The sequence below is a fragment of the Triturus cristatus genome, chromosome 3_2, assembly GCF_964204655.1.
Source record: "Triturus cristatus chromosome 3_2, aTriCri1.1, whole genome shotgun sequence".
In the NCBI taxonomy this organism is placed as follows: Eukaryota; Metazoa; Chordata; class Amphibia; order Caudata; family Salamandridae; genus Triturus; species Triturus cristatus.
The window spans coordinates 1181041951-1181063596 of record NC_140584.1 but is presented as its reverse complement, the minus strand read 5'-3'; the positions used below and the strand labels follow the sequence as shown (position 1 = coordinate 1181063596).

The window sequence follows — 21646 nt, the reverse complement described above, 5'->3', positions numbered from 1 at the left end:
CCCAAACGATATGCGTGACATTCCAGTGCAGCGCGTGACATCGCCAGCAGAAAGTCTGTGGGTTAAGTTGACCTTTGTCCAGTCGTTGTGGCGACGGCTCCACCTATGTAGAGCCCTGTAGTAGCTGTACTTTGAGTTAGATTCCCTCAGCCCCTACTAGTTTCCCATCATGAGGTCCCAGTTGTCTTGCTTGGAGCCGAGCAGTCCACCAGTGTCTCAGGGCGAGGGAAGTGAGTAGTGAAAAAGTGGGTCAAGTTTGGTGGCATACAGGCTAGCCATTGTCTCCTTGAAGAATTTCCATGTGTAAAGGTAGTGGACAATAGGTGATTTAGGGAGTGGCGACGGAATGGTGCCTAGGTGTGCTTTAAGTGCGTGAATCAACTGCCGGTAACCCCACTTTTGATAGCAGCGTTATGCCATATAGGTGCCCTTAAATGTATATGGTCCTGAATTTCCAACAATTTGTGGGCTCTGTTCCATGCATCGGCTGCAGCAGTTATAATTGGATTGGAAGAGTCCTTTCTGGCTGGGTTTGACTTATGGTTGAACATTAAGTCTGCATGTGCGTTTAGGATATGTCTATCGATGTGGACCCACAGATGGGTGGACCTCGGGGTCCACAACATATAGAGTGTGCCAGCCAACATCTCTCAACATGAAGCAGCCGAGAACTCTCCAACGTAGCAGCGTACAATTTGGATTTCACTATTCTAGGTCTGTCGCCATACCACAATAGTGTAAGATTTTTTCTTCCATACCCTTTAATAAGAATTTCGTACAGGTGAGGGGAGACCTCCAAAATAAATGATTTAACCTAGGTGCTATATTCATTTTGATGATTTGTATTTTACCCCACAGAGGTTCAGCGCTGTCCATTTTTGGAAGTCGAGTTCCATCCTCTCGCTCAGGGGAGTAATATTAACATGAAGCATGTTCACCAGACCCGGTTTGGATGAATCCCCCGGTGTTTAGTCCATCTGAAAGAGCGATTGGCCGCAGGAGTCTGCGTAGCGCTGGGTGTTAGCGGCATGCCTTCCTACTTTGTCCTGTTTATCTTGTAGCCCGAAAAGGTAGCGATAGACTCCATGCAACGTAGAAGGGCATTTAATGTGAGATGCAGTTTCAAAAATGTCATTAGTGTAATACAACGCTTTGACTTACCCTTCTGGAGTCTGTACTCCTCTAATCTAGTCATTGTGGCAGATTGCAATTGCTAACGGTTGTAGGGCTAGGTGGAGCAGCAAAGGTGATGGGGAGAAACCTTAAAGAGTACCACAGTGAATACGAAGACGGGAGAGGTATGGCCCCCCACAAGTGACCAATGCTTTACAGTGATGGTTCATCCCCCTAACCAACGTGAGGCACTCACGGCAACTCCCCATGCATTTCATTATCTAAAACAGGTAGTCCCATTCCACAGATGTGAACGCTTTCTCAGCATCCAAGGACACTAGAACTGGAGCTCTTTCTACTTGCCTGAAATCTTGCCAGAATCTTGGGCCAGAACCCTGGGACACATTGTTGCTGCTCGCCACAGGACACAGCGAGCTGGGGGAACTCCAATTCCCAGGACTCCGAGCCGCGCGCCTGCCACTGACGACATCCTACGTGCCAGGAGGGGCATAAGAACCGGCAAGGGCTCCCGAAGCGCAGGACGCGCACGGGCGTGCCCGGGCCGTGCTTGGGCAAAGCCCGGGCCAACGGCGGGCCCGTCCGCGGCCGGTCGAGGCTGGGCTGGGCCGGGCATATTATCTGCATCTGGTTGTAATATTCTCCTATATGGTATTGTGACATCGACAATTTTTTGCCCAATTTTAATATACTGTATTGAGTCGATAAGGCTATTTGGGTTTCACAGGATGAACCGAACCAAACCCGGAAATGGTTAAGGGATAGTGGGGACATTGGACGCCTTCCTGTTAAGGGCTGAGTCGACTCTCATACATGAAATTCAGCTGACCGAGCGTAGATTGTCCCTAGACCTGCAAAATCTTCAACAACGAACAGTCCCTGTGACATTGGCTCCATCTGTCCCCCCTGTAATCCCTGTAACCCATGTGTCACAATCTAATTTGGTTATACCACAAGCAGAGGCCATACAGTCTCCGGACTTTGATAATCCTGATGGTCTGACACTCTACTGAGGCCAGATGTGGTCACACGAGGACAAAAAGTGAAAATCAATCATGGGAACAGTCTTGCACCTCCCCCGAAAAAAAGGAAGGGGCATGCTCCGAATAAACAAAACAAACCAAACAAGCAAACCATTTCCTCTCCTAAGCTTTTGGGCCCTAGGAGTAAACATGTTGAGAGAGGACGCAACCAAGGGGCTCACCAAGGACAAATACTGGATGATGTGGCATATATGGAAGCTCCAAGCTCCAAGCTAGCGATCATAATCCTCTTACCTTATCCATGTATGTCACAGCACAGAAAGTCAGAGGGGATGACTCTTTTATAAACAAATTAGAACATGTATTTTAGCCCACTTAGACCCTATTTTTAAAAAACTATCTGAAATTGAGGGACGGATAAACTGTCTGGTAAAATCTCTGCCTAATACTTCTGTATCTTTTATAGCCGGTGGATCAGATGTGGTTGGGGGTGTTACCAGGGATGGTGATGTACAGCATTCTGAACCTGTCCCTAGATTAGTGAGCCAGGTTGATTCCTCCCGTTCAAGGGCTTCACACCAATCCACAAATGGTACTGATATACAACATTGGCCAGAAGGGCCAACATCCAGGCACAATCAGATGGTACATAATTTAAGAAACACCCGAACAGTTAAGCCTAGCAATTTTTCTGTAGAAGAACCGCGAAACTTAGGAGCCCCAAATAGTCAATCCTGTGGTCAAAGATCTCCTGGTCCCTCATGCTCTAACTTACACTTACCTCCAGAAGCAACACCATATATTGTGGTGTTGGCCAATGTTCCAATATTAGCAACTGGAGTTATGGAGCACTGGTCAACCCTGAGGAATAAATCCCTTCACTTCCTGAGTGCTAGAACAGGCATCAGCAATAGGTTGCTATTTGCAGAATTTAAAATGGCCCGCCGTATAGGATGGCTGGGGAAATCTAATAAATCACTCCAGGGAGATTGCATTGCCCTGACCTTTAGATCTCCAGGCTTAGTTAGGACCATATTAGATAGGGTGGAGAATTGCTTCAAAAGCATGGAGGAGATGTCTGTTTTGCCTTTGGGATTTTTCTACCAACCATCAAAGAGCTAGTTGGCATATTGTTGAAGAAGGGAGACCTGTAGGGGCACAATTACATTTTCCACCTCCTCCCTGGTTTCACCCCAGCCGTTATGAGGCTTTGAGTGATCTGGCAAATATAGACTGACTAACCATAGCCAGGAATAATCCAGGGGACATAGTTATTTCTGTCACTGTTCCAGAGACTGTTATAAAGGAATCAGGTTGTATAGTGGCTACATCACCTATAAATCGTCATGACACCAGTTCTTTCTCTCACCAGCATCTGCACACTGAGATTGCAGGTGATATAAGGGTGGATCCTATTATCAAAATAGATGATTTAATTGTTAATAATATTGTTGGTGAAGAGCCTTTGGCTCGGTGTCCTAAAGACAATGATATTGTCCGTGAAGTACCTGGGGTTCAGAATATCATTATACGTTCTTTGAGGTTTATATCATGAAATATTGCGGGCATCTCCTCAAAACTAACAGATGAGGTCTGGTTGCATATGAAGACTTTTGATATTATCTGTCTCCAAGAAACCGGGCTGATATCACTATTGATGGATATCATTCATTAAATAAACACGCAAACCCATCACCAGCAGGGAGGGCTAAGGGAGGTTTAGTGACTTTTATTTCACTTATGTATGATTCAATTAGGATAGAGAGCATAATAGACTCCAACTGGTACCAGCTTATTTTAATTTTTAATTTAATTGACGTAACAATGTTATTAATTAATTGGTACTACAATATCTTTGACCCTAATATTAATGAGGTCATTAACACACTAAAAGAGGAGATCGATAATGTGGCCATGAATTATCAACCTTTGTTTAATCTGGGTGGGAGACTTCAACTGCACCACTTGTCCGTACAACTCACACAAAGTATGTGGGGTAGTTGATATAGAAACCCAATTTGTGTCGCATTTTAAACATACACCACAGGGCGACGCATTGAATACCATCATTTTGGTAAATGATCTTTGTATGATGAATACTGTGGTTAGTAATCCCTCTGCGCAGTTTCCAACATATCCGGGGGAGGGAGTGCGAGTACAATTGATTTTATGCTAATATCCAGTAAACAGACTGTCACGGGGGCACCACTGGGGGCACGGCTTCTGACACACAACCCGAGGGGATGCCTGATTGTTCCTTTACGCCTTGGCCACAGGACTGGTACGGGCCCTTTAACTCCACCAGAGAAACCCGTGGGGAGGAGCCGACTGTCTGCACGTCAGACCACGTCATCCAATCGGAGAGCCCGGGACCTGGTAAAACGAACCCGGAAGAGAAGAAGGACACGAAAGCCGGAGGAAGCGAGGAGAGCCGAGCGAAGGAGACGGAGCAGGAACGAGTGAGCAGTGGAGAAGGAGAGACGACTGAAGGAGAGTGCGGAGTCCGAGAGACGGCGCCGACGGAGCCAGGAGGCCAACGGATACGCTACTCGCCCCGCCACGTTCCTGGAGGAGCGTGGCTGGGAAAGGTACGTGATCGTATCTTGAGTCTGTCACAAGTACGGGGAGGGACGAAGTGAAGAGGGTGAGGGAGGTCACGGGAGTACGGGGAGCCTGAGTGTTGAGGATTCTTTTTCTGTGGGTCAACCACGCTCCCCCCCTCCAGCCTTCTCTACCTACGTTCACCTCCTTACTTCACCTGAGTTACAGGAGTCACAAAAGTTGGTGGTAGCCCCGGTGATCCCTCACAACCCTTTCCCCCCTCAAAGCGCCCTTGGTCCCTACAACCCTACTCACCTTTGTGTCCCTCTGTATCTCTTCCCTGGGTCACGGACGGCGGAGGAGGAGACGGTCCCTACGGAAGAACCGGACGGAGAGAAGATCCCTACAGAGGAACCCTTAAACCGGACACTGACTCCTGGAGCAACAGACCTCATCCAGAACGTCAAAACAAAGAACGCTTATTGAGCCAATAAAGTCCGCTTCTTTACCTCATCAGTGAGTCCCTGTGTTAGTGTTTTAGGTGAACCACCTCCCTCCCCACATCGTCCCTCACACAGACATGGTTAGTAGATAGCTTTGCCGTTGAACCACACCCCGCTAGCGATCATAATCCTCTTACCTTATCCATGTATGTCACAGCACAGAAAGTCAGAGGGGATGAACGCCTGCTAAAGTACAACCATAATCGAGGGGTAAGGCTGAAATGGCGCTTGGTAGACTCAAAGCAGTTTGAGGAGACCATTTTGAAAGAAAATCACAGTAATTTTATGACCTGCCTAACCTTTGACTCCCTCTCAGATTTGGTAGTAAAGTCTTTCGAATCAATGTGTGCAAATGTGGCCAAAAACTTAAACAAGCCGATTAGGAAGCAGGATTTACCTGAAATTAGATGGTTTAATGCTGAGTGCTCCAAGGGGCAAAACGATCTCAGGAAAGCCCTGCAAGTGGTTCCTCGGAATATGGTCCAGGTAAAGACAGCGAGACAGACTTACAAAAAAGTTATTAATTCTAGGAAAAAACGAATTAAGAAGCACGGCCTGGGAGGACCTAGAGAGAGCCAGCTCCCTTAAGGACTCTAAGAGTTTTTGGGAGGTTATAAACCGTCCGCTCTTCTCTATTGATGCTAGGAGCATGGAGTCGACCATAACAGGTGAGGTTTGGGAAGCCCATTTTCTAAAAATGTTTTAATCCTTGAGGCATACCAATACAAGAACAAAGGGATGAGAAAGTTATTGATTTACAATCTGCTAATGAATTAAGTCTATGCCTTTCCCTAAGTGAGGTCGAAGATGCAATAGCTAAGGGCATATCTCTAAAAGCACTAGGACCAGATGGGTTTCCCCTAGATTTACTTAAAAGTAATCCCCAATTATGGGCACCTCTACTACTTAATGTTTTTAAAGCAGTAATAGTTGGCCACATTCCATCATCATGAAAGGAAGCAGTGGTAGTACCAATTTTTAAAAAAGGAAACAGGAATGACCCCACACGCTTCAGACCAATTTCCTTAATAGATGCCACTTGTAAAGTCATGGGGAGGGTGATTTTGGCACCATTGGAGTCGTGGGCAAATGACTCGGGATTGATAGCTAACACCCAATATGGCTTTAGAAAGGGGATGGGAACAAATGAACAGTGTCTTAATTTGTCCCTGATCATGGGCAAGTACATGAGGGCCAGGGGGTTTCGATTCACCAGGCCTGCATGGACTTGTCCAGTGCTTTTGACACTGTTAGTAGGGGGAAGCTATGGATGATGATGGGGGAAATGGGTTTTGAAGAACCCCTCATCATCCTCCTACGTAGGTTGCATGAGTCTACTTCTGTAGCGGTTCGTTTTGGACCCAGGAGGAGAGAAGACCAGGCCGATTGCCTCCACGGAGGGGGTTCGCCAGGGTTGTATCCTTGTGGTAAATAATTTAATTACCGGGACTTAATTTGATACAGAAACATAATAAAAATAGCTCAATAAATAAGAGGCAGAATCCGTGGTATTAGAGGTTCGGAATGGGCTTTATTCCAATGGACGATTCGAATCGGTTGCTCCAAGTTCCATCACCACGAAGGTTCAGGAAGTGAAGTACATACATTATTGATAATTAATCACTTTTATACAATAGGCATTACAGTGAAGCAAATGCAAGAGGCGTAACAATTGATAGCAAAGATAACATTTCACATGCGTAGCTGAAGGAGGCGTAATTGGGAGTAACAAGGAAACGTCATTGGTTGTGATGTCACATATGGGTGGACCTATGAAATAATTTCGCAATGTCAGCAGAAATACTTGGCAAAGATGCGCGCGCAGCAGCATGACGTATGATTGACGTGCGACTAGGGGGTGAAGGGGATTTGACATTTAGCTCTACATGTGGCGACAGATGTCTGGAGGGTCAAGTCAACCTAATCCCCAAATCATATCTAACATCCTATGTTTAAAGAACTATGTTATCCAAAAGAGAGGTCTCTTAGAGTGGAATCTTATTCTATACTGACTATACTGACTGTTAGTACGTGTATAAGCGTCTAAGTGTCTACACTAGATGCGAGGGCAGGAATCTTCCATAGTAACAGGGCTATGAATTACTTGCATAAAGACAGAAAAACCGGGCCTTTGCTCGGTAGCTGGAAGAATGTTTACTTAAACTACTAGACAGGAATGCATTGGGCAGGGAGCGGAGCAGATAATTTCGAAGGTGAAATACAGTTTCTTGGCAGGCAACAGGCTGATGTCAGGCTTCGTGAGCCGCGCAGGGAATGAGACAAAGTTCATGGTCACAGATGCAGGCTCAGACTGGAGCTTTCAGAGACAGAAGGCAAGAAAAGCTTGATGACAGAATCAGGGCCTACTTGCCTGGACTGTAAAATGGCATAAGTGAACCATATAAAGCCGGTGGCCTTTCATACTTAGGAATGGAATATCCGGCCCATTCATGGCTGATCTGAAAGAGGACATGTTGACGGTGGACGCACATGTGTTTGCGTCTTCATAACTGGAACTGGAGGGAACATACATGTACTTGTGATTCATACATGAAACCGTTGGGGTCCAAGATAGGGGACATAACTGATCAGAAAAATCCATATTTCCACATTCCCTCCTTGTCCCCTACTTGCCCGTCAAGAGATATCAATCTTCATTAATCCATTGATCTGTTCATATAGCATCATTTGTTCTTCTTTTTTCTTCTGGGACGAATGAAATCTTGGTGGTGGAATACACGATGTGGCACACAGACCACAAATCGCTGGTCCACATTGTAGGCATAAGCAGCAACTGAATAGTATGAGAAAGCCAATACCTAGGAAGGATAGGACCCTCCATCCAAAGGTAGATAATACACTCCAAAAACAACCGGACCAAGTCCAGGTGCCTGGATTCTGGTGTATCTGGCTTACAATCTTATGAAGGCGAGTTATGGCTTTATATACAGATGGCGAATTTTCTGGTATGAAAAATGCAACAGCTTGATTTGATGACCCTACAAGCTCCGCCCCTATCGGCCAGGATAACGTCAAGGACAAGACTATTTTGAAGCACAACAATCCGCATAGCAGACTGCTCTTCTGTTAAATTGCCTAAGGCGGAAATAGTTTCGTTCACTACTGCTTCAAGGGTTCTGGTTAATCTACGTATCAGCTTACTATTGGTAACTGTACCTATATAGGGAAAGAAACCTTTATTGAAATCTGTGTATTTTTCCCATGCTGTTTCAGTGTAATCGACAATTGGGAGATCTCTCTGCTGTCTATTGTGTACTAAATGAGTATTTCTATGAGAATCAGGAGGAGCTAGGAAAACAGGTGGTAGGAGGAATCCAATGTAGCAGGTACCATCCCAATCTAGAGGCAAACGTACATATGCCGTCTGACCACATATAAAATAGGAATGGCGGGAAGCTCTAAATGTCGACTTGCCTTGATCACTGAATTCTATTACAGTGGTGCATCTACTATGGCCCATATGTATGGAACCATTCTTTCTTACACATAATTCACCTTTTACTGGAAATACTGACATGGCGGGCAAAATTGGAGTAGCTTCGGATTCGACATTTAGGATCATAAGATTAGGCGTAAAATTACCTAATCCATATACTTCATTTTCTAGATCAGTTCCTGTTCTCTTGGGAAGTCCCTCCTTGTTAGGGTAGCAGACTTTAAGTAAAACTAAGTTTAAATTTCCCCATACCCAGTTGTCTTGATAAACTGCAGAATTTGAATCTAGGGGATTAATTAAACTAAACCATGCTCCACAGGAGCCGTTGTGTGTGAACGGGTATGGAAAAAGAGGTAGAATTCCTTTATAATTCTGATAGGGAGGGAGTCGGCCACATATCCAACAATTTGTAGCATTGCTAATCTGATGGGAATGATGTAACATACTAATAAACGTATTATTGCGCAGCGCAAATCTATAAGACAACTCATGCGGAGGTAATTCACTAAAAGAATGTTCAGCAGTAACATTATAAACATGTCTAGAAATAGGATAATATATGTGCAACAATATACTTGCAGTAATTATTAAAAGACTTAAGAAAAACAAAATTAATAACGTCACTGTGCAATGACTACGCAGTGATTTACAGTATGCATGTCGTTTCAACATTTTTCGGGTGTTTTCTCTATTCAGATCTAAGGGATACATGTCAGAGACAAATTCAACCGCTTCACCTTGGAGAGGACTTAAACAATCAAATTTCCCGACTGGTTAGATCTGAGTTTTAGTTTATATTGTTTGTGACTACTTGATTCAACAAAAGGAAGTTTTGAGTCAATGGGTGAAGACACACAAGGTGTGGTGTTTACATCCGATGGTAGTCCATGAAATTTCTTGATATGACTTGAATGTACCCAGCCTTTTCTGCCTTCGATCTTCACGGCTGTCCTTGTGGTGAGCAAGACCAGTTGCGGTGACTTCCACCTAGGATCCAGCTGAGTCTTTCGATCAAAGTTCCTCACGAGGACCAGGTCCCCCGGAATTATATCATGGGGTTTCACCTCAGTGTTGTCGGGAAAGGCTGCAGCTACCTGTGAACGACAAGATTGTAGTGCAGACATCAAGGAAGCCAAATAATCTGTCCGCATATTACAGTCAATATCAGTTATTTTTCGTGGTATAGGCGTCCCCCACATATTTGGTGGTCTGCCAAAGATCACCTCATACGGGGATAGCCCTGTTCGAGAGTGTGCTACCATTCTCATGTAAAAGAGTGCAACTGGTAAGGCTACTACCCAGTCGACACCTTTCTCTCTGCATATTTTGGACAATCTGATTTTCAGGATCTGATTATGTCTTTCTACGAGACCTGCTGCCTCGGGGTGTCGGACACAGTGGAATTTCCACTGATAGCCTAACAAAAGTGAAACGTGTTTCATTAGTTCGGATGAGAACGGCTGGCCGTTATCTGAGTAGACAACACGTGGTAAACCGTATCGTGGGAAGAATTCTCGAACTAACTGTTTGGCAGTAGTCGGGGCAGTGTAATCTGAAACCGGGTATGCCTCTGTCCAACGGGAAAGAGCACAGACAACTACGAGAACATATTTGAATCCTCGACATCGTTCCATCTGGATATAATCCATCTGGAGCACTTCAAAAGGGTGATCAGGAGGCTGAAATCCACCCTGTTCTACGGGAACGCTTTTTCCTGGGTTGAACTGACAACAGATCATACAGGTACGAACTTTTTGCTTGGCTGCTGCTCGTAAATGTTTATTGAACCAAATGTGTTGGATGCTGTCTAGCATAGCTTTTTCTCCTAGATGCGCTGGACTATGTATAGTGTTAATAATAACTTGGACCATTGAATCAGGAAGGAACCACACAGATTTTTCCTTCGTCATCCATCCTTGGTCCGTTTGAATCCCTCCTAATTCAGTCCATTTCCTTATTTCGTCTGGTGTAGCATGTGTCTGTATGTCAATTACATCAAGAGCGGGATCTTTAATCGTCATACAATGTGTTGGCGTCGGGACTATTGTCTTTGTCATGTCGGATGTTTGAGTTTGAGCAGTCTGTTTAGCTGTTCTGTCAGCTAGATCATTGCCTTGAGAAATGATATCAGTAACTTTCGTATGAGCTTTACATTTCATAATTGATATTGCAGTGGGTAGATGTATTGCATCTAATAAGGCATGAATGAGGGGTCCGTGCTGAATGTGGGCACCGTGAGAAGTTAAATAACCTCTCTCTCGCCACAGCACGCCGAAGTCATGTACAACTCCGAATGCATAACGTGAATCAGTGTATATGTTGACTCTTTTATTTGTGGCTTGAATACAGGCTTGTGTCAGAGCGACGAGCTCTGCTGCTTGAGCGGACAAGGTATTTATGCAATTTGTTTCAATGATTTCAGTGTCTGTTGTGACTGCGTAAGCGGCCACTAACTCTCCTGTACTTGTTCTCATACACGAACCATCTACATACAACGTTAGGTCTGGGTCTGACAATGGGACATCTGTCAAGTCTTGTCTGGGTTTCGTCGTGATTGTAATAACATCAATACAATCATGAGCTAGTGGGTCTGTTCCGATTATGGGTAAAAGTGTGGCAGGATTCAATGTGTTACAACGTCTGATTTCTATATGTGGTTGAAACAATTTTAATTCATACCCTGTAAGTCGCGCTATAGTCAAGTGCTGTGTTTGCGTTCTATTCACAAGAACCTCTACTGCATGTGGTACTTGAACTGTCAATGGATGTCCTAACACTATGGCATCGCTTTGTCTTATTGCTAAAGCTGTTGCTGCCACCGATTTCAGGCATGCAGGCAAAGCCTGAGCTACGGGATCTAATGTACTAGAAAAATAAGCACATGGTTTGTGGGATCCTGCCTGTTCCTGTGTGAGTACTGACAAGGCAGTACCTTCGCGTTCTGTAACAAAAAGTGTAAACTGTTTATTGTAACATGGTGTTGCTAGGACAGGTGCTTGACATAAAGCTTTCTTTAAACTTTCAAAAGCGTGTGTATGTTCCTGAGTCCAAGGGAGAACAGTCGATGTGGCTACCTCCTGTGTTGTCAATTGAATGAGTGGTTTTGCTAAAAATGCATACTGAGGGATCCACTGCCTACAATATGACGTGAGGCCTATAAAAGCCCGCACCTCCTTTTGTGTCTTGGGTATTGGCATGTTAGCTATTAACTGAATGCGGTCGGGTGTAAGCTGCCTTCCCTCCTTGGACAGCGAGTGACCAAGGTAAACAACTCGCTGGACACAGAATTGCAGCTTAGAAGGGGACACCTTGTGCCCTTTTTCGGCTAGAAATTGTAAAACTGTCAGTGATGCTTTTTCACATTCAGGTTCGCTTCGGGCGGTGATCACCGCACCCTGGTACGGCGCCTCAGCAACATCGGAATCCAGGACAAGGCGCTGGAATGGATCATCTCCTTCCTCGACGGAAGAACACAGCGAGTCCGCCTACCACCGTACAAGTCAGAGGCCTCCGAAGTCATCTGCGGCGTCCCCCAAGGATCATCCCTGAGCCCCACCCTCTTCAACGTCTACATGAGCCCCCTCGCGGCCATCGTACGCAAACACCACCTCAGCATCATCTCCTACGCCGACGACACCCAGCTGATCCTCTCCCTGACCAACAACCCCGCCGCCGCCAGAGCCAACCTACACGAAGGGATGAAAGAGGTAGCCGAGTGGATGACGACCAGCCGCCTGAAACTGAACTCGGACAAGACGGAGGTCCTCATCCTGGGCTCCTCTCCCTCCGCCTGGGACGACTCCTGGTGGCCTCCCGCCCTGGGCACCGCACCCAAACCGACAGACCATGCACGAAACCTGGGCTTCATCTTGGACTCCTCCCTCTCCATGACCAGGCAAGTCAGCAGCGTCTCCTCGGCGTGCTTCAACATCCTACGCATGCTACGGAAGATCTTCTGGTGGATCCCCACTGAGACCAGGAAGACCGTCACCCAGGCCCTCGTCACCAGCCGACTGGACTACGGCAACGCCCTCTACGCCGGGACCACCGCCAAGCTCCAGAAGAGACTCCAGCGGATCCAAAACGCCTCAGCCAGACTCATCCTCGACATCCCACGATCCAGCCACATCTCCGGACATCTGAGAGACCTTCACTGGCTCCCCATCAACAAGAGAATCACCTTCCGCCTCCTCACCCACGCACACAAAGCCCTACACGACCAAGGCCCGAGCTACCTCAACAGCCGAGTCAACTTCTACGCTCCCAAACGCCACCTCCGATCAGCCAACCACGCCCTCGCCGCCGTCCCCCGCATCCGAAGAAAGACTAAAGGGGGAATGTCCTTCTCCTACCTGGCCGCCAAGACCTGGAACTGCCTCCCGTCCGACCTGCGCCTGACCCAAGACCACCTCTCCTTCAGGAAGAAGCTGAAGACCTGGCTGTTCGAGCAGTAGCGGCACCCCCCCCCCCCCCAGCGCCTTGAGACCCTATGGGTATGTAGCGCGCTTTATAAGTGTCACTGATTGATTGATTGATCGACATATTGAAGCAGGGCAGTGTTTACTGGCATGTGGATACTGTCGAGTTCTCGTTTCAGTGCTTGGCTATAGATGCTGGGGCTTTCTGTAAATCCTTGAGGTGCGCGTGAGAATTTAAAGCTACGTCCATTTAAACTAAATCCAAACAAGTATTGGCTTTCCGGATCTATAGGGACGCTGAAAAAGGCATTTTTGAGATCAATTACAGTAAAGAATGTTGCTTCGGAATCAATAGCTGTCAGTAACACAATGCATTTGTTCAATTCGCGCAGATCAATAACCAATCGATATACTGGCGGGGCCTTCGGATCTGTTCGTTTAAGAATCGGAATTATCGGTGAATTACATACATTGGAGTCTGTTTCTACAACCACTCCTTGGGCAATGAGCTCGTCAATGATTTGTAGTAAAGCCACTACAGCATCTGGTGGTAACTTGTATTGTCGCATTCGTGGTAGTACCACTCCTGCCTTTAGTGTAACTCGATATGGTGTAATATTCATGCAACCAACATCAGTAGGGCCTTGTGCCCATAGATGTGTAGGTAAAGTCTGCAGTCGGGTATCCATGTCTCGAGACACATAGTGACCTTTGAAATCACGTAAAAACAATCTTACTCCTTCCGGGGAACAACATATTATAGCTCCTAGAGCTTTCAGTGTTTTTATACCTAACAAGTTTTCTGGACATGATTTAGCAAGCAATAAATCTGTAGTTCTGGTCAAGGGTCCTATCGTAAGTGGAAGAGGCTGTGATACTTCATTAACAATAGGTTTTCCTGAAAAACCAAGGGAAATATTCTGTGAGCCTGAGAGGGGTGCCCCTGGAACTTCACTACGTTTTATGGTTGTTCGACTTGCCCCTGTATCAAGTAAAAATTTTCTATCTTGGCCTAATAATTCACTATGTACATAAGGTCCTTCTTGGTCTACTGGGACCTCGATAAGGGGTAAGTCAACTTCCCTCTCTAGGCTGGTTCATGCATATCATTGATAATCAGGATAGTCATACTGTGCGGTCTGGTACAGCTGTCGTGTCGTGGTTTGTGTGGCAGCAACCGGCAGCGCTGGTGCAGCTGGCACGAACTGTATAGACTGTTGTGGAGCTGGCATGGACTGTGCATGCTGCGGGGCTCCTTGTTCATTCTGATCCTGTCTAAGTGGCCGTGGTCTTTCTTTTGTAATACCTGTGGCGATATTACGCTTCAGGACTGGGCAATCGTGTATATAATGACCTGGTTGTTTACAATAGTTGCATGTCCCTTTTACAGGTCCTGCTGAATCACCGGAATGTGTCGTACCCTTTTTATGTCCTTCAGCTGGAACTGTCTGGGAGACTAGCATTTTCATTTTCGTGTCTTTCATGCGTCTTTGTTCATGTTCTTGTTCCTCTCTAATTCTATTGTAATGGTACTGTAACATTTGTAACATTTGTGATGGGGTATTACCTTGCCAGGTACTCTCGAATTTTAATACTCTATTCTTCACTTGGGGTAAGGAATTTTCAACTAATTTTGTCACAAACAGATGTGGGTATGATTCGCTACTTGCTTTTATGCCACTATTTATACCAAAACATTTTTCAAATCGGGCATAGAAATCACTAGTGTCTTCATCTTGCTTTTGTTTACAGGCTGAGATTGCACCCCAGTCTTCCTTTTTCGTAGTTAATAAACGTGGCAGTACCTGTACTAGTAAACCTGGTAGTGCTTTAGTTTTGTCCCCGAGTCCCGAACCTGGACCTCGGGCCTTTTCTTCATTTTCTAATGCTGTCCAGTCTATCTTTTGGTCTCCCACCTCCCACTCTTTTTCCTTGAGTTTTTCATAAATGCCAGCAGGCATCAATACCTTTAATATTGTCATAATGTCGGGATAGGTATACTCTCCCATGAGTAACATGTCTTTAATTTCTCGGTGGAAACCCGCTGGGTCTTTGTCATGACTGGGTACCACTTTCTTCATTTCTAACAATTCTATTTTCGATATGGGCGTATATACAAATACACGTTTAAACTGATTGTCCTCGCCCTTTATTGGGTGTACTTCTCGTAAGGGATTCTGTCTGTCCATGTAATACATCGGTCTTTCCTTGATGGGCAGTGAGACATGTTCTGGACATACAAAAAGAATGTACTGCTTTCTTGATTCTAGTATTTCTTTAATTAGCTTAGTACCTGAACCTCTCCATCTATTCGTGAGTAATTCAGTCAATATATCAGGTAAGGGACCAGGATCTGAATGTTGGCTTTTATATAGTATAAGAAGTTGTTGAATCATATAAATCCCAGCTAAACGCTGTTCGTCTGGGGTGAGGTTCAAAAATGTGTGTGCTACTGTATCATCACCATATTTTCCGGGACTGTCAACCCACTGAACGGCTGACCTAGCTAATTCTTGTTCATCCATAGAATCGAGAAAATGATAACCCCTTCGTTCTCGCAGTAATTTGTCAGCGGCTTGGAACGAATGCTCGGGGGACTTTATATTTATTACAGGTGTTTGGAAATTCCTGTTATTATCTGGACATATCGGACGTATCGGGTCAGTAAAACATCTAGTACTATTACAAGATCTTCCTCTACCTACATAGGCTATGGTGTCTGACTGTCCTGTGGGCAGTCCTAATCCTTCCTCCTCGCTTTGTTCGAACTGGTCTACCGCTAATCTCTCTTCGTGTAGGCGTTCTATTTCTTTACGGATCTTTCGGCACATGGCTATTATACAGTTTTGCTTATCATGTCTCCCTTCTGATATATTCTGGCTCCATCTGGTAAGAATCTGCATTGCTTCCGGGTCTACCCCCGGTCGGTCTTGATTTCTGATCACACAATTTATGAGGAAACGTAACAGTTCCCCCTGTATTTCCACTTTCTGGTATTCCATAGCTCTGTTAATACATTCAGAATCTCGCCCTGTTTGGACAAAATGATATATATTATCTAGATGCATAGTCATTCCTGGTAACTTCCCTAAATACACCGCGGCTCGTCTGATACGTAATGATGCCATGATCATTTCGTCCTCTTTGCCGGGCACAGGGTCATATCTACAATCTATAAGAAGTTCCTTAAGCGTGCGGGCATTTATGAGTTTGGGGGTACGTGGATGTGCTGACTCTTGAAAAGTAAGTTTATTTATTCTGGGTGGCGTAGAAAAAATATTGGTAGCACCTCCGGTAGCCCCGTCTGGGGTATCGGGCGTGAAAGGATTCGTTGAACGCGATACAGCAACTATAGGTGTGGTCACAGCTATAGAAGCAGCTGTAGGAACAGACGTGGAAACAGGTGTGCTTGCCGGATCTTGTGTCAGGATTTGTTGTTGTAGAGATACAGATACAGGATCTTGGCGTTGAACCTCCCCGGCCGACGGTCTATGCGGGGCGGGGTTAGCATACTCGGGAGCTGCGTCATCTAAATATGAGGAAAGAAAAACATCTTCTGCGGTTCTAGGATGCCCCTTGGGATGTACTTTTATTGGAAATAATGGGGGTGGCAAGTCTTTTGGTATCCCCGGAGTAGCCTTAGGTAATCCCTCGGCCAGAAGGGGATACATACCCTTCATAAGGGCATTTCTTTGTCTGTCTACTTGTTCTGATTTCACTCGTGTACCTTCTTCAATTAATAGATTTTCTCGGACTTTATTTGAATTCTCTTTACTCTTCTCTTCCTGTCTACGTGCTTTTTCTGTACGTCTATACGATTCTTTACGCCATAACTCAACGGCGTCTTTCTGTGACTGTCTGGCTTTCCTTTTCCATAACTCTTCCTCTACTTTCACGATGCAATCTGCATCCCAGGTCCCAGCTGCGGGCCATCTCTGACTTTCTGGTAATTCCTTGGTGTAGTCTACCCATAAATCAAGAAATAATATAGCGTCTAAGCCATGTTTATGATACATGAAGTACCCTGGAGTGTCCCTAGGAGGAATAGGAACAGCTTCTTCGAGTACCCCTTTTCTAGTTGTGATCTGTCTTAATTTCGAAAAGAGCGGCATTTTGAGAACTGATCTGATACTTGATCTTGAACAAACTTAATACAATAAACACGATAATGAACAGTCATTCATACCACAATATGCAGGACGTATTAACACATTTAACTTTTAACATTTAAATGAGCAAACAATGATGATGAGGATCTAAGGAAAACTTAATCACTAAACATAATACTCGGCATTATCTGAATTATTCTGAATTTATATACTTGATATACTAGATATACTGCTAAACAGTACAGATACACTGCTGAAACAGTGCAGACCGGATTTGTGTACCCAAACCCGTCTTGACCGGCACAACCTATGTGCACGCCAGAACGCCTCCCCAGTAATGGTACTCACCGGGTAGCTCGGAACGGAAGGCCTCGGAACGGAACTGAACTGAACTGGACCGGACTCGACTCGACTCGACAACTTCGGACACTTCTGAGCTTCGGAAACCTGGTGGGCCTCTGTATACCTCGGATCTTGCTCTCTCAGCTAGGCTCTGGTCGGGATACTTCGCACTTCTCACCGCCTCGTCTGGGTGTTGATCGCATCCTCAGTCGCCCCCGCTTAACCGGAGGGAGATACAGGAAATCCTGCTGGTACGCGTTGTTGTCCGTCCAGCTGTGGCAGGAGACCGGGCCTGCAACGCACCGCCGGCGCGTGAGATGAGAAAGTGTCCCTGTTCGGGCGCCATTCATGTGGTAAATAATTTAATTACCGGGACTTAATTTGATACAGAAACATAATAAAAATAGCTCAATAAATAAGAGGCAGAATCCGTGGTATTAGAGGTTCGGAATGGGCTTTATTCCAATGGACGATTCGAATCGGTTGCTCCAAGTTCCATCACCACGAAGGTTCAGGAAGTGAAGTACATACATTATTGATAATTAATCACTTTTATACAATAGGCATTACAGTGAAGCAAATGCAAGAGGCGTAACAATTGATAGCAAAGATAACATTTCACATGCGTAGCTGAAGGAGGCGTAATTGGGAGTAACAAGGAAACGTCATTGGTTGTGATGTCACATATGGGTGGACCTATGAAATAATTTCGCAATGTCAGCAGAAATACTTGGCAAAGATGCGCGCGCAGCAGCATGACGTATGATTGACGTGCGACTAGGGGGTGAAGGGGATTTGACATTTAGCTCTACATGTGGCGACAGATGTCTGGAGGGTCAAGTCAACCTAATCCCCAAATCATATCTAACATCCTATGTTTAAAGAACTATGTTATCCAAAAGAGAGGTCTCTTAGAGTGGAATCTTATTCTATACTGACTATACTGACTGTTAGTACGTGTACAAGCGTCTAAGTGTCTACACTAGATGCGAGGGCAGGAATCTTCCATTGTAACAGGGCTATGAATTACTTGCATAAAGACAGAGAAACCGGGCCTTTGCTCGGTAGCTGGAAGAATGTTTACTTAAACTACTAGACAGGAATGCATTGGGCAGGGAGCGGAGCAGATAATTTCGAAGGTGAAATACAGTTTCTTGGCAGGCAACAGGCTGATGTCAGGCTTCGTGAGCCGCGCAGGGAATGAGACAAAGTTCATGGTCACAGATGCAGGCTCAGACTGGAGCTTTCAGAGACAGAAGGCAAGAAAAGCTTGATGACAGAATCAGGGCCTACTTGCCTGGACTGTAAAATGGCATAAGTGAACCATATAAAGCCGGTGGCCTTTCATACTTAGGAATGGAATATCCGGCCCATTCATGGCTGATCTGAAAGAGGACATGTTGACGGTGGACGCACATGTGTTTGCGTCTTCATAACTGGAACTGGAGGGAACATACATGTACTTGTGATTCATACATGAAACCGTTGGGGTCCAAGATAGGGGACATAACTGATCAGAAAAATCCATATTTCCACATCCTGGCCCCCTTTCTATTTCTTATATATACAAATAGCTTAGAGGCATTCCTGATTAAACAGCAAATAGATTTCTCAAAAATAAATGGCAAACTGGTCTCCTTGCTATCATACGCCGATGATACAGTCTTAATGACTTTGACGGCTAATAGCCTACAAAAACCCTGACCGCCTTCACTGATTTTATGTTGGCCCTGGACCTCAAAGTAAATTTTAGCAAATCATTTGTCATGGTCTGCGGCCCAAATAAAACTAAAACCAGGAAATTCATGGTGAAGGGAAAAATTATCGAGAAGGTGCCCAGTTTTACTTACTGTTTTTTGGGTTAAGGATTGGGATCTGAGTCTTGAGTCCTAAGATAGCTTCCACCACTTCCTGGTTAATCTGGTGGCAGCCAATTAAATCTCAGTAGGAGATGTTGGGTCTACGTATATTACATGGCTTGAAATATACAATGTTTTCGAGCATTAATTGCACAAACACTACTGAATGGATTTACTGATCTTAATGGATTGTCTACACCCTTTGCAAACATTTTGGAAATGTCCCATTTTTCTTTTTTTACATTTAATGCAATGTTTTCCCAATGCTGGACAGATAGTGTTATTTCTCATGTGAGACCTAGAACCACATTTGAAACCGAAACCATGACTTTTCTTTTGCACACAATTGTCAAACGTACTTTTGTTGGAAATTCCATTAACAGCAGACTGTGCAGAACATGAGTACACATTGACCTGTGAGGTGGAAGAATGCTCAGCAGACACAAGCTTACTATAAACCATAGAGCGTTCTATAGCTTTGGCCATATCAAATATTTCAGCAAAGGAAAGGTACCTACAGCTGAGAAGTGGCTCATGAATTTTCTTAGAAAAGCAAAAGAAAGCACATTAGTCTCTCAAAGATGTGTCAAGAGATGCGCCAAAATTGCTTGTGGAACCCAGCAGCCGTCACCCAGAAATAAAATCCTCCACGGACTGATCAGCTAATTGCTTCCTTTTAAAGGACAATTCGTTATTCAGCAAAATTATTTTGTTAACGAGCAATTTTGTGAAAAGGAAGATACTTGAACTGGATATTGGCTAAGCACCATGATATTTAAATATGAGAGATTAAACACCTGAACAACCAAAAAATGTGTAAATGAACATTACCGCGTTCAAGTTCACTACCAACGGGGTTTTTCTTCCGCTGTCTCAGTAGTCGGTCGAAGCGCTTCTGGGAGTGAGAGGCTACGACAGTGGTGGTGCGTCCATTGGGGGCGTTGCCCCACTAAGCTGGAACAGCCCCAACGCCCCCAATGGACGCAAACTCCTGCAAGGGCATTTACGTTCCAATCCAGCCTGAAAGCCCTTTTCAGTTTCACTGAGTGCGCTTCGCAGTCTGTGGGTGTGTGTGGGGGCGGGGCTGCCGCTGACGTGGAAATAGCAGCGCGCAGCAGTCCAGCAGACAGCACTGCGCAATGCGCATGTCAAGTTTTGGGCTCTATTCTGGAATCCTGGCCCGAACATGCGCACACGTGTGTGTGTGGCACTTAGAAACTTTGACTACTACAGTGGTGACTGGGACCCGAGGGTGCGTCTCATAACGCAGCCCCCCGGGTCTCATTATGGGCAGGGACTAACCATGCTCTTAAGCCAATACTGGCGCTGCTGGCACAGTGGCGCTGGTAATGCAGCGCCAGGGTTGGCTGAGTCTATTCACCGCAGTCCGCGCAGCGCGCGCAGTGCAGCAGTCGAGTGAGTCATGGTGCGCCGTACGTATGGTATGGCCAATCACACTGCGGCAATGTGAAGCCATGCAGTAGTGATTGGCCATTTCAGTCTCTCTCTACGCTCTCGGCGCACCACGTCACCGCGCCAGTGCCTGCTGCCTGCCACACGACACACACGAGACGACACACACGAGGTGCGAGGAGTCACGGTCAGAGAGAGTCACGAGTCGGAGCGAGCACGACGAGCAGACGAGACACAGTGCAGCAGCCAGCAGCGAGTTTTGACTCTAATATGTATCACTCACTATAATGTGGAGGCTTAAGCTTTTGTATTTTGTAATGTGTACACTGTACAGAACACCGTCACCGAGCCCTTCGACTGAGGCCCAGTCCCTTACACATCTCTCTCCTCACTTGCACTTACCCAGCACTCTAGCCAGCCGGCGGTCCATGCTCTGGCCTAAAAATGCTTTCTTCATACACCGGACTGCCCCAGCCCCTCCCGTCACAGCACGAAGATCCCTCCTTGCACCCAGGTTCGACTGTACAGTTCCAAGACAATTCCCCTCCTCACCCCGGCCCCCACCTCCACTCTTCAACTTATTCTCAATTAGGATCCAGGAATGTGCTCTTAAAAGTGCAGTCCACACCCTAGCAACAGGCAAAATAACAGCACCCTCGGTGAGCCCAGGCCAGGCAGGGCCAGTCCCTGCTCTGAGGTGCCTCCGGTAGGAGGTATCGACCAACTCATAGGCACGAGGGCTCCCATTTGGGGTATTTTTGCTTCATTCTGTTATCTTACACACTAGTCCCAATTTAAATTAAAAAAATACACACAAAAGTAGTTATCTACAAGTGTTTCTATCCTCCAAAATACCTCTACAGAAAAATCTGACACGATCTTTTTCGGGC

At 45.6% G+C, this 21646-nt stretch overlaps 1 protein-coding gene across 14 annotated transcripts in view; it reads left to right on the top strand.

Moving 5' to 3' along the window:
* NHEJ1 (non-homologous end joining factor 1) overlaps window positions 1-21646 on the top strand; it is a 1170625-nt gene that overhangs the window by 495672 nt on the left and 653307 nt on the right. For 5 of the 14 annotated variants that reach the window (XM_085650076.1, XM_085650072.1, XM_085650074.1 and 2 more), the window contains one exon: window positions 4391-5082. The exons of 7 other annotated variants lie outside the window; for them this stretch is intronic. In XM_085650076.1, the coding sequence (XP_085506202.1) occupies window positions 4391-4753 (363 nt within the window). In that variant the 3' untranslated portion in view covers window positions 4754-5082. Of the gene's footprint in view, window positions 1-4390; window positions 5083-21646 lie in introns of those variants that run through there. 2 more of the 14 variants (XM_085650071.1, XM_085650070.1) reach the window with 2 other exon arrangements.